General features: G+C 41.7%; 1 protein-coding gene across 4 annotated transcripts in view; it reads left to right on the top strand.

Annotated features, from left to right (window-relative positions):
• LOC137307285 (cytoplasmic dynein 1 intermediate chain 2-like) overlaps positions 1-12,180 on the top strand; it is a 45,921-nt gene that overhangs the window by 16,558 nt on the left and 17,183 nt on the right. For all 4 annotated transcript variants that reach the window (XM_067976735.1, XM_067976737.1, XM_067976736.1 and 1 more), the window contains 4 exons: positions 1,221-1,311; positions 7,771-7,886; positions 9,498-9,593; positions 12,014-12,176. In XM_067976735.1, the coding sequence (XP_067832836.1) occupies positions 1,221-1,311; positions 7,771-7,886; positions 9,498-9,593; positions 12,014-12,176 (466 nt within the window). The remainder of the gene's footprint in view (positions 1-1,220; positions 1,312-7,770; positions 7,887-9,497; positions 9,594-12,013; positions 12,177-12,180) is intronic.

A 12,180-nucleotide genomic window follows, 5' to 3' on the forward strand; every position in this document is an offset into this window, starting at 1 on the left:
CCCTTACACATTACCACTGTTTCAAGCCACCCACCCACAACTCACAGGCCACACACACTGGCAGCTATTCAACCATGACAGGCACATCACCCAGACCACATCCCGCTTTCTTGCAGGAGAAGGTGGAGCATATCAGGAGGCAGCAAATGGCAGTGGCATTTAGCCCCTCGAGTCTGTTCCGCCATTCAGCGAGATCATGGTTGATCTGTGACCTAACTCCATATACCCGCCTAAGCCCCATATCCCTTAATACCTTTGGTTCACAGAAATCTATCAATCTCAGATTTAGAATTCACAATTGAGCTAGCATCAGCTGTCGTTTGCAGAAGAGCGTTCCAAACTTCTCCCACCCTTTGCATGTAGAAGTGTTTCCTAACTTAACTCCTGCACGTCCTGGTTCTAAATGTTAGGCTATGTCCCTACGTCCTAGTATTCAAGTATAGGAGACCTCCAAAAACAGTTACAAATGTCTCAGCAGCCAGAAGCAATAATCCAGCCACTAACCTGTAAATCCTGCATGGTCCCTTTAAATAGTGCTGGTGGGGGGTCCTCCAGGCACTCTAAGACATGTTCAGATGGTCGTGGTTAAGACTCTGCGTTAAGTTGAGCGTTAAGTCCCAAAATGGTGTCTATCACTTTAAATCAGCGTTACACACTGATTGTATCCATTTTCTCCTTACTTTACATGCTTCCGGCATTCAGTATTTGCACATGCGCTAACTCCTATACCAAGATGACGTCCACGCTGGAAACGTATGTGCGCAGCCAAGACGCCATCTTGGCACTTCAGGAGGCCGTGTAGCGCCGAAACAACGGGCGCTACACGGCCCAATTTAGCGCCCTGTGATCCCATGATTATCTCTGACTTTTATCAATCAGGTGGGTCGATTTTTCAGATTCAATAGGTAACCCCCTATCAGATAATCGGTAGTGTACTCTGCACACTGTACCATCTTACCAATGTCGTTTTGTGCAGTTACCACTATTAGGGTTGTCATGATGAGCTTACTATTGCAATACATATTCTGCTTTGAACAGCCTTTTAACAAATGTTATTTTCTTCCTTCTCTGTGTGTTCTTTTCATTTCTTTTTCTGTTTACTTTCTCCATAACGTTTTTATCTAACAATTCCCATTTTATTTTATTTAATTAATGAACATCGTTAATAGTGCAGCCGCTGCGGACAGTAACTGGAGACACCTGTTTGTTCAATTATTTAGTCCATTCTCCTATTTCTCCATCGAACAAATCGCTGGGAACGCCAAGTGAGTCTGAGAGCCAGGAATCTGTGGAGGGCACAGTCGGAGCCAGGTAGGACAATTCTGAATTTTATTCACTTTTGTTTTTGTTAGCTGTACTACTTCCTTTTTAGTCTTTCTTTTGAACCCTCACTCCATGCACATCCTTTTACCAGCAAACTTTTCTTGCACTCAGCCGACAGGTGACATGCTTTGGGATGAGACAACCCATAGTAAGATTTTACTCTGGGAGAAAATGCAGTCACACTCTAGGTTGTGAAGTGAGGGCCTAAGCTGTTTTGTTATCATGTGTTTTCTCATGATGATTGAATTTAACATAGTTTCTGATGACTCAGGTGGTAGAATAAGTTGAGTGAAAACTTGGAAGTAGTTAAAATTATTTCGGATCAGCCTGGTTCCTGTCCCCTGCTGTCAGAAACATCAGATAAAACACTATGTAAACCAGTTTTAAAAAAACACTAATGGGGAGGCAAGGAGAATGTAGTTGCCAATTTGACTCACTGGAGCTTTTATACTGTTCCAGATTTTGGTTTGATCTGATACCTAGTATACAAAATATGCATTCTTCTTTGTTCCGCATTCTCCAGACACCTAGCCTACCTGGATCTGGACATAACATTTGCAGTGCACGACTGCAAAAATGTTGTCACAGTGTTGCAGCTAGATGGTGCCATGCTCCCATGTTGTATGAAGTCCTAGGGTCTTACACCATTGTGCTAGTTTGTTTCTCCCCAGCTAAAGATTCTTTGCTCCTCTCAAAGGACCTCTAGTCTCCACAAAAAAATGAATGGTGTCACCCTTTTAAAGGGGGGAGAGGATGGGCACTTGATTGTTTTGCCTGACTCCACGTCAGAGATTATTGATGCCGTATGCTATCCATAAATCGAAAGGATGCATGCTTCCACCTCGCCATATGGGAACACAATTTGAAGTTTCTCTGGTTCAGCTTCAAGTGGCAAAGTTATCAGTACCTCGGCCTCTCCACAGCACCCCAGGTTTTTGCAAAATGACTGTCCCTGGTCACAAGTATCTCTGAACGCAGCACCTCTATGTATATCTGTACCTGGGTGAATTTGTTCTTCGGAGTCCCACACCTGAGGTCTGCCAGCATACTAGTCTTAGTTCGGCTGCATATAGAGGCACCACCAGTCCCGGCCAGAATGGAGATGATTGGATAATTCCCCCGTCAATCACGCCTGGAGACTGCACTGCTGTAAGTGACTGGGATTGATTTTATGCACATAATTTGTATTCTGTAACTATCCTCCACTCACTGCATTTTGCTGGAGAAATAATCAATTTATTTTTCATTATTAGTTTTTAGGCAAATAGCATAGATGCATTTAAGGGGAAGCTAGATAAACACATGAGGGAGAAAGGAATAGAAGGATATGTTGATAGGGTGAGATGAAGTAGGGAGGGAGGAGGATTGTGTGGAGCATAAACGCTGGCATGGGCCTGTTGGGCCGAATGGCCTGTTTCTATGCTGTAAATTCTATGTAATCCAGAATTTTATGAGTCGGGGCAAGATTTGAGCCAAATCTATCTTTTCACTGAGCACTCTAAAGCTTGTACCCAAAGCGTTCACAAGTTTTGTACTAAAGCGTTCTCAGATTCCAATGGTGTTTGCATGTCTATGGGCACTTCTGTTATCACTGAATGTACACTTTTCAGATTCTGCAGCGTTCTCTATCAACACTTCTTTTACATGGAAGGACATTGCCCAGTTTTGCATCTGAATGCCTCCTTTGTTTACCAGCTCTAGTAATTACGCACAAGTCCAAAATAGCAGATCATGAGGTCCAGTCTCAGTGCACATTTGTTGCTCTTCAGTTGGGTGCGTTTCATCCATTATCTGTTGGGCTGCTAAATGGAAAGCTGTGTTGCAGGAAAACATAATTGGGAGAGGGAGCAAACTGGTATCACATCACATGGATTGCTTCTTCTAACGGTTTGCAATGTGGCATTGACCATGGATGTGGAGAAATCAGTTTGTTGGGCTAGCCTGCCCTCCAAGTTGGAAGAGGATCCATGTGACGTTTGAAAGAATAAAATGGATAAGGATAATCCAATTTTATCTAATCTACCAGTCATTTTTGGATTTGTCGCATAAATGCATTACAATTGAGTGGGAATTGTATTTGTACATTCCATCTGCAGAATCCTGACACGTGATATTTTACTGATTACACAAAAGCAAAGTACAATGGTACATGTTGAAATCAAATAATGTTATTCAAGTTACAGTTTCTTCCAATCTTTGTAGAGTAGCTCATATCTTTAGTGAGTACTGTTAGAAATGACTTCAGGTGCTATTTTAATTCAAGTTCAAGTGTTGATGTGTGTAAGATCCAGGCAGAGTGGTGCACTTGTCACTGCACCAGTGTTCTCTGCCACCAAGTGGTAGGATGCAAGTTTGCCCTTGTGATTGCTGACACAGGATGCTGTGGGAGTAAGACGAGGCATTTAGCAGAGGCTCTGCACTTGCTAGTGGAGAATTGGAGGGTGAGTAACCCCAGGCCACAGTCGCAAGTTCTTGCGAACAGCACAAGAACAGAAATATGAGAACTTGGGACAAGTCGGCTTCTCATCCAAGTTGAGGGGGAGAAATAGAGTTTATGGTATACTTGCAGATGGGTCACCCCACATAGTCCCAAATGAAACATCTGGGGAGTTTGTTCTACACTGAGTGAAGGTTTGCAGCTAAAGGACAAAAAAATCAAATCAACGGCATTCCATCCCATCCATGTCCCCCTTGAATGAATGAATATTACTTACGCTGAGACCCAAGCTTAGTGATCTGGTCTCTGTGAGTGAATTAACGGAGCTGCCCTGTGTATTCTAGTGGCCATTCTGTGATAGTACTATTATTGAAATTTGCAATTTAAATGTGATTCTCTCTTCCCCCCCCCCCCCCCCCCACACACACACACAGTGGAGAAAATAGGGGACGAATGGTGGGAGTGGGTGAAATGATGAACAGGAGGAGGAAGAAAACGTCAGCTGGTATAGGAAGGGATTTGGTTGTGAATCCCCTGACATTTTATGCTGGCAATGTGTATGCAAGTGTTTGAAATGAAAGCATGAATCCTACTCTGGAGGCGGTTCTAATTTACACTTTAACAATTGAGGATTTGAGTTTGGACAGTTTATTGTAACAAATGGAGATAGGATATTGAAATATAATCTGACTTCCTTGCATCACTAATTTTTTTTTTAAAAAGAACTGCTGATTTCCTACTGGACCTGCTGTTAAGTGGTCACAGTAGACAGTGATCTGACCCCGTGATCTTTAGTGCAGATTTTTGCTTATGAAGCAGTTAAAAATCAAGTAGGTAGGTGAATTTGTTTTTTAAAAAATTATTCTAAATTGGACCAAAGAATAATAAATGTCAGCAATTTTACTTTAATGACGCATGATATTTGATGTTTTTATCTTTATCCTTATCCTCCGCTCCCCTAAATTCAAGTGTCCTTTCCCCACTGTTCTGCATGATATCAGAGTTGAGATTTGTTCAGTAGTATTTTACACTGTAACAGTACGATTAATCCATGACTTGTCTGATTGTGTAAAACTATCAATGAGTCTGAAATGGCTATCACTTCTGCTCAGGTTTTTCAGCAAAATCATCATTTAACAGTGCCGGAAAATCCAACAGTCCCCACCTATTTTGACCTACGGTAGTGAAGTGGTTATGGTACTGGACTATCAACCCAGAGATTAAGTTCAAATCCTACCATGGCAAGTTGAATTTGTGGGCTTCTACCAGGAAAAAAGAAGAGAATCTGCTTCCCCTACCTGGTCTAACCTGCACGTGACTCTAATCCCTTTTTACAGGTTGACAATGTTCTTGGGGCAATTTGCGGAATAAGAACATAAGAAATAGGAGCAGGAGTAGGCCGCACGGCCCCTCGAGCCTGATCCGTCATTCGATCAGATCATGGCTGATCTTCAACCTCAACTCCACTTTCCCGCCCGATCCCCATATCCCTTGATTCCCCTAGAGTCCAAAAATCTATCGATCTCCGTCTTGAATATATTCAATGACTGAGCATCCACAGCCCTCTGGGGTAGAGAATTTCAAAGATTCACAACCCTCTGCGTAAAGAAATTCCTCCTTATCTCAGTCTTGAATGGCCGACCCCTTATCCTGCGACTATGCCCTCTAGTTCTAGACTCTCCAGCCAGGGGAAACAACCTCTCAGCATCCACCCTGTCAAGCCCTCTCAGAATCTTATATGTTTGAATGAGATCACCTCTCATTCTTCTAAACTCCAGAGAATATAGGCCCATTCTACTCAACCTCTCTTCATAGGACAACCCTCTCATCCCAGGAATTAATCTAGTGAACCTTTGTTGCACCGCCTCTAAGGCAAGTATATCCTTCCTTAAATAAGGAGACCAAAACTGTATGCAGTACTCCAGGTGTGGTCTCACCAAAGCCCTGTACAACTGTAGTAAGACTTCCTTACCCTTGTACTCCAACCCCCTTGCAATAAAGGCCAACATGCCATTTGCTTTCCTAATTGCCTGCTGTACCTGCATACTAACTTTTTGTGTTTCTTGTACGAGGACACCCAAGTCTCTCTGAACACCAACATTTAATAGTTTCTCACCATTTAAAAAATATTCTGTTTTTCTATTCTTCCTACCAAAGTGAATAACCTCACATTTCCCCACATTATACTCCATCTGCCACCTTCTTGCCCACTCACTTAACCTGTCTAAATCCCTTTGCAGACTCTTTATGTCCTCCTCACAGCTTGCTTTCCCACCTAGCTTTGTATCATCAGCAAACTTGGATACATTAAACTCGGTCCCTTCATCTAAGTCATTAATATAGATTGTAAATAGCTGAGGCCCAAGCACTGATCCTTGCGGCACCCCACTAGTTACAGCCTGCCAACCTGAGAATGACCTGTTTATCCCTACTCTCTCTTTTCTGTCCGTTAACCAATCCTTTATCCATGCTAATATATTACCCTCAACCCCATGAGCCCTTTCCTTGTGTAACAAGGACCTTGTGAATCAGTTTGCCCACGTCCCAGGAACAAATAATAATTTTAAAAATACAATATATATTTCAGCATCCAGTTTAGTCAAGCACCCAAATGAATCAATCAAACAACACCCAATGACATTAACTAACTTTATCTGAAAGATCCTTTGTATCATTGCTTAATGGTTTGGTATTGGAGCTGGTCTCTTTTACTATATATTTGCAAACCCCAAAAATCAGGCTGGACCAGTGGATTTTTCCACTTTGATGATTGTGTAGCTTTATTTACTGTGTATAAAACTAACTTTTCACATTTCTACTTCACGGTTTACTCTGCTAACCTCCTCAGGACGCTGCAGTGGGATACAGATCTCTCTGTCCTTCAACTTCAGACTGATTCTGAAATGCGGTACCTATCCTCTACTCCGTTCTGCTGCTAACTATAGTACTTGACTAACTCTCTGAGACCAAATAAAAGAGTGCCATTAACATGAACTAAATTGTAAAACCTGCATTAAGTGTTTCCTTCGGGCTTTGAATCATTAGTTCTTTAAGTGAGAGTGATTTCAGTGAAAAGCAGTTTTTTTTTAAAAGGGTAAAAATTCAGATCTTTAATAACTCAACAATTGGGCAGACCAAAATACCCATACACAAAGCAGTCTGTTATGTGGCTCACACTTGAGCTGTTTTCATTCTCGTATGGAGGGTAACTGGAGAAATTGGAACTAGTATTTATTAAAAAACCTGACACTCCAGTATAATGCTAATCACATCCAAAAATGATTTTATTTTTTAATATAAGCAGAAACTACAGGATACTCTCATGAAACGCCAATATTTAAACATATGCAAAGATTCCACTTGTTATAGGTCTGCAACTGATATAAAATGCTTACATTGATGCACTTTGCAAAAGGATTCAAGAACAGGTCTAGACAAGTTTACAATAAGGAATGTTTTAAGTATTTATTTCTGCTGGTTTAATTCTGTGGCCTCTACATGAAAATGTTCTGCATATAATCTGTATGCTTATTGTCTGCTGAATGCATGTATAATATTTGTTGGGTCTACCAGTTCATTGTGCAGGCTGCAATGTAGATTGACAGCAAACAATAGTTAGTTTATAGCATTGCATATCTGTGGAGCCTCCTTTATTTGCCAAAATGGAGGGGACTCCTTGTGCATCGTGAAAATTGGTGAATAATCCAAATTCTGATCTTGTGCATATGGTACTCGGCACACGAATAAAGACACACACAATACAAATAAGAAAACAACCATTTATGTAGTTTCATTCACCGAAAAAAGATGAAATGCAGATAACAAAAGAAGTTGTATAAGAGGTGGCATCTTGCACAATTATCTGTCGTGTGAAAATACTGGCAGATAATGAGTGTGGATATTGGAGGTTCCACTGCAATTGCTGTAGAAGCATAGCAGTCGTCAAGGTTTGAATGTTACTTTGCTACTCACTGCACCACAGTGATTTTTGTGTATCAACTCCTGTGTAGACATCACCTGCAAAAACTAGGAATAGCCAGAATTACCCATGTGGATATTGCACCTTGTGAGCGTCTTGCGTACTGTAAGGAGACCCAGACACCAGTGGTTGCTAAACCAGATGAAGGTAGGCTAAGACCAATAATTTTCCGATAATTTCCTCCTTTAATTATTCTTTTAGATCTCTTTCCTCTATGAATTCTCCATTTATTGTGTTCAACAGGGCTGTAGGCTTTTCCATGATTTGTATTTGGCTGTGCTGCTCTGGGTTTTAACAATCAAGAAGCACATTCTCTATCGAGAAGGACAGATATTTTATTTTTCCTCAACCCTGAGGTGGGACACTTTGTTTTCATAGAGCACTATATTGAACAGCCTAGGTTAAAAACTGACTAACCTCACTAGTGTAGCTGGCAGATTCAAGTACCAGACTGCCTACTACCTCAAACTCTTACTTGCCATCCAATAGTTGGATACATACTGATTTCTTCAAAACCAATCACCAGAGATCTTCTGTGTCTCTGTGCAACGCTATCTTGGGATCAAATTCCCTGCAGGACAAGTGAATTTCTGCTGTGCAGTGAACCTGGAGTAAATTGCTCTCTAGATAAGCGTTTATTCTCAGCCAAGTGTTAATATAGCCTTTATTGGCCGTCCAGGAGTCAGACCTGTTTTCTCACCAGGCCAATTCATATTGTAATGGAGTTAGTAATGTATCTCACATCGGATTCTGCAGCCTACAATCTCAACTGCTCAGTTCATGGAGTGGCTTTAGAGTATGAGCCATTAGTGATGGTTTGACTTGCTGACCCCTTCACTTAGCCCTTCTTCAGCTTGAAGAGTGGAGTACCTGTGTCGAGGGAAGTAAGGGGACAGAAAGAAATGTATCTTCACGTTGGTGGAATTTCCCCCTTTACGACCCCATTTGTGTTGCCATCTTGCCTCCAGCTGTAGCGAGGTGGACAGGACTGTCAAGGTCATAGACTCCTCCACTGACAGCAGCAGTGCTGCTCATATTGGCTGGCAGGACGGCATAGGTTTCCCTTCTGATTTTTTTTTTTCTCTTCCCTGGAGCGTTCTGCTATAGAGAGCTACTCCCATCTGATGTGACAGTTGAGAACTGGCAAAAAATGGGCCACTGGAAATGACCTGGTTGAGTGTAAGTTGGTATTGTACTCTCAGTGACTCACATCAGGGATTGTTTCAACATTTAAGTTTTTTTTTAGTGCTCAAAATTGATGTTTTGATTTGTAAGAGTGAGGGAGCTCAATTAGCAATCTCAAATGTGTAGTAAACCTCTAGTAAAGATCTCACCACAGGACAGAGAAAAAACTCAGCGGGCAAGTCATCCTGGGATGTTCGCATGGATTTCCTAGCAATCAACTTAGTGGCAGCGGTAGAGCCCTGATAGTAGATCACCCGACTGCCCTGTTAGCCAGGAACTGGTGCGTGGCACTCGGCCCTGATAGGAAGGAGAAAATAGACATTTAAAATGAAAGGGAGAGAAAGTTTTTCAAATTACTGTATATTACTCCCTGTGCGCACATATAGGATAAGTTGTGTTCAACTTGAGTCATCCTATGAATGGCATTTGGATAAATGTTTGAATATAACTGAAGCAATACATTGATTTCAGGGGGTACAATTACATTCTGTGGATATATCTGTGCCACATAGGGTCAATTTCCACGCATCTGATGTTTATCGATTTGCTGTTTGATAAAATTACTTTCTACAGAAAAAGAGGAAGCACCAGTTCCCGTGAAAGCATCAACTGAAGCAGAGACCGAAACCCCTGAAGAAAGCCAAGAGGACACAGAGGAAGAGCATCAAGGTATCTGTTCTCAGACATTTGGGATAGACTTAACTCTGGTTAGTCCATTAAACCTTTCATTATACTGTACTTGGCTGGAGTTATCCAGAGTTATTCAAAACCCACTTCAGATTGTCATCCAGAGTCTAGGAGGATGCTGATCCCTGCTGAATGGTGGAGGTGCTCAGTGTGAGCTGAGAGCACTTGAAGGTATACAGCACATGAAATGTCTGCTCCTTGCGAGTGTGAAGCACAGTTCAGGAGATTTTAGTTCAAGTTTAAAAGGGACAACACCTTCCAAAAAAAAAGTACTTTTTCACCCACCAGCCCCCCTTAAATGCACACTTAATTCATAGAATAATATGTACAGATATATATGCAACAGCCTCTCAGTCGTATTACAAACATAAGATAATTGGTGCTAATAGAAACCTAGGTTGATACTTTTAATAGCAGTTTGTTCAAACCTAAATATGAGTTGTTGCCAAGGAAAAGTTTAAAAAGTGTTTCACTCCAGTTGAATGAATTATTTTTTCTTGTACTGGCTCTGGTTTTGTGGAACTATGATGTAAAATTCCTGAACCAAGTCCTTAGATGAGGCCTGTTGTTTTTCCTTTGTTAATATACATTTAAACTTAACGTAGGTTTGGTTATGTTGAATTTGGAAAATGTTAGCAGACTCGATGCAGTCTACTTTATAGCAGGTATTCGTTTTGTGATTTTGTGAAGCTGTGATTTGCTCTAGTTTCTTTCAGGGGGGCGGTGGGATTTGTGGCTGAGTGAGGGCAGGTGATCTGCTCCTGAGCTCCAGCTAGTGCCACTCAGTTGTGGCCAGTAGGAAGCACATAAATGTAGTTGGTGAAATTCCCTTCTCGCAGCAGTGTGATAAAGATCGGCAACTTGGTGGCATAGAAGGTCAAACCCCCACCGCCTTGGTGTTATGTGTTGGCACATCAACGTGCTACACTCCTCAAGCTTGCAACCATTGAAAAACCAGGAGTGTAAATAAAGCCTTATTTAGAGGCATTTTGTATATACCATTCTGTTCTTTTGGCACAATTTCCGTTCCAAAGATTTTTGGAAAGTTATGGTTAGTGCCTCAGCTCCCTATCTCTTTCAGTATTCTGGGATGATGGCTTATCCACTATTAGTCCCATTAACTTTTTTAATGCAGTTTTCTTTTGAATATTTATATCCTGTAGTGATTCTTTCAGGTACTGCTATAGTCATACTTTCTTCTTCTTTAATACTGAGGCAAAATAGTTATTAAGCATTTCTGGCGTCGTTGTGGCGTGGAACTGATTGGAAATACAATGGGGAAAATGGGAAAGAGATATGGACATTGGATAGGGAATCTCCCCTGGGCAGCGGTCAAGAGGAGCGTGCCACAGGGTTGCACATTTGGTTATGTATAAGCAGGGTATGTATACTAAAAGGAATCATGCAAACAGCACATATCATGGTCTTGAAAGGTTTACGAGTATTTTGTTTATTTCTTTTGTCCATCACAGATCTAGGAGTTGAAGTCCTGATTCTGTGCTGTCTTTTAACATTTTCCTTGCATTGCACAGAGTTGTTAAGTGTGAGAAAAATACAGTGAACAAGAACTATTCTAATTAAAACTGCGATCATTTCTGTCTTGCGAAGGGGAGGAGAAAAGATGCCAAGGCTGTGGATCTTTCCCAACAGTTCAGGTTAGGCCACAGGCAGCTAGCATGCCCTTCAATCACCTACCTACAATATGGATCTAGGCACGCTTTGTCACTGAATTTGTGAAGATATTTTTCTCTCTTTTTCTTATCAATTTTTTCTCTCTCCTCTGTCCCTGAAGGCATTGACTCCTTGTTGGGGTAAGCTCCCAAGGGCACCTGTGTCCTCTGGTACTTTGCCCACATTACCATTATTCGTGAGCCTTGATGGTGAGTATCAGCATCCTAGTCGACCATAGGAGCATCGGAACCAAGCCCAATCATGCCCTTGCTCCAAGATCCTTGTGCACTTTAGCAAGGGATCACTGGATAGCAATTAAGAGCAGGGACCCAGAGCTTTTTCCCCCTCCATAGCGTAGAAGCACAGAGGCCAATAGTAGCACTTGAGATGCGATAACTCAGCAGAGACCAGAGATCGAAACTGTACCTTCCTGGTCTGTATGGCTTAGCTGGTCAATGGACCATTGGGAGAGTTGTCAAGAATTAAGTTCTAATTCACCCACTATCCTCTCAAGGAGAATGTGTGGAAAGCGGGAATTGAGCAGTCTTGTACAGCATCCAACATCTACTTATAAAGTCACTGGTGGCGATCTCCAGCCAGCCCTATGTGCCAGGGAAGGTGTTTAATGTAGGAGACTTCAGGAGGGGAATGGGAAAGAAAAATAGTAACATTAAAAAAAGAGCTGCCCCGTTGACATCTCAGCTCAACTATGATGTGAAATTTCTTTCCAGCAAATCGGCATGACCTGACAGAGAATGAAAAAGAAAAGATTCTTCATTCAGACGGATTTCTGACCTTCTTTGATCAGACCTCCAGAATGATTGAGCGAGCACTTACTGAACACGTTGACATCTTCTTTGACTACAGTGGACGCAACTTGGATGACAAAGAAGGGTGG

This window comes from Heptranchias perlo, chromosome X, assembly GCF_035084215.1.
Source record: "Heptranchias perlo isolate sHepPer1 chromosome X, sHepPer1.hap1, whole genome shotgun sequence".
NCBI lineage: Eukaryota > Metazoa > Chordata > Chondrichthyes > Hexanchiformes > Hexanchidae > Heptranchias > Heptranchias perlo.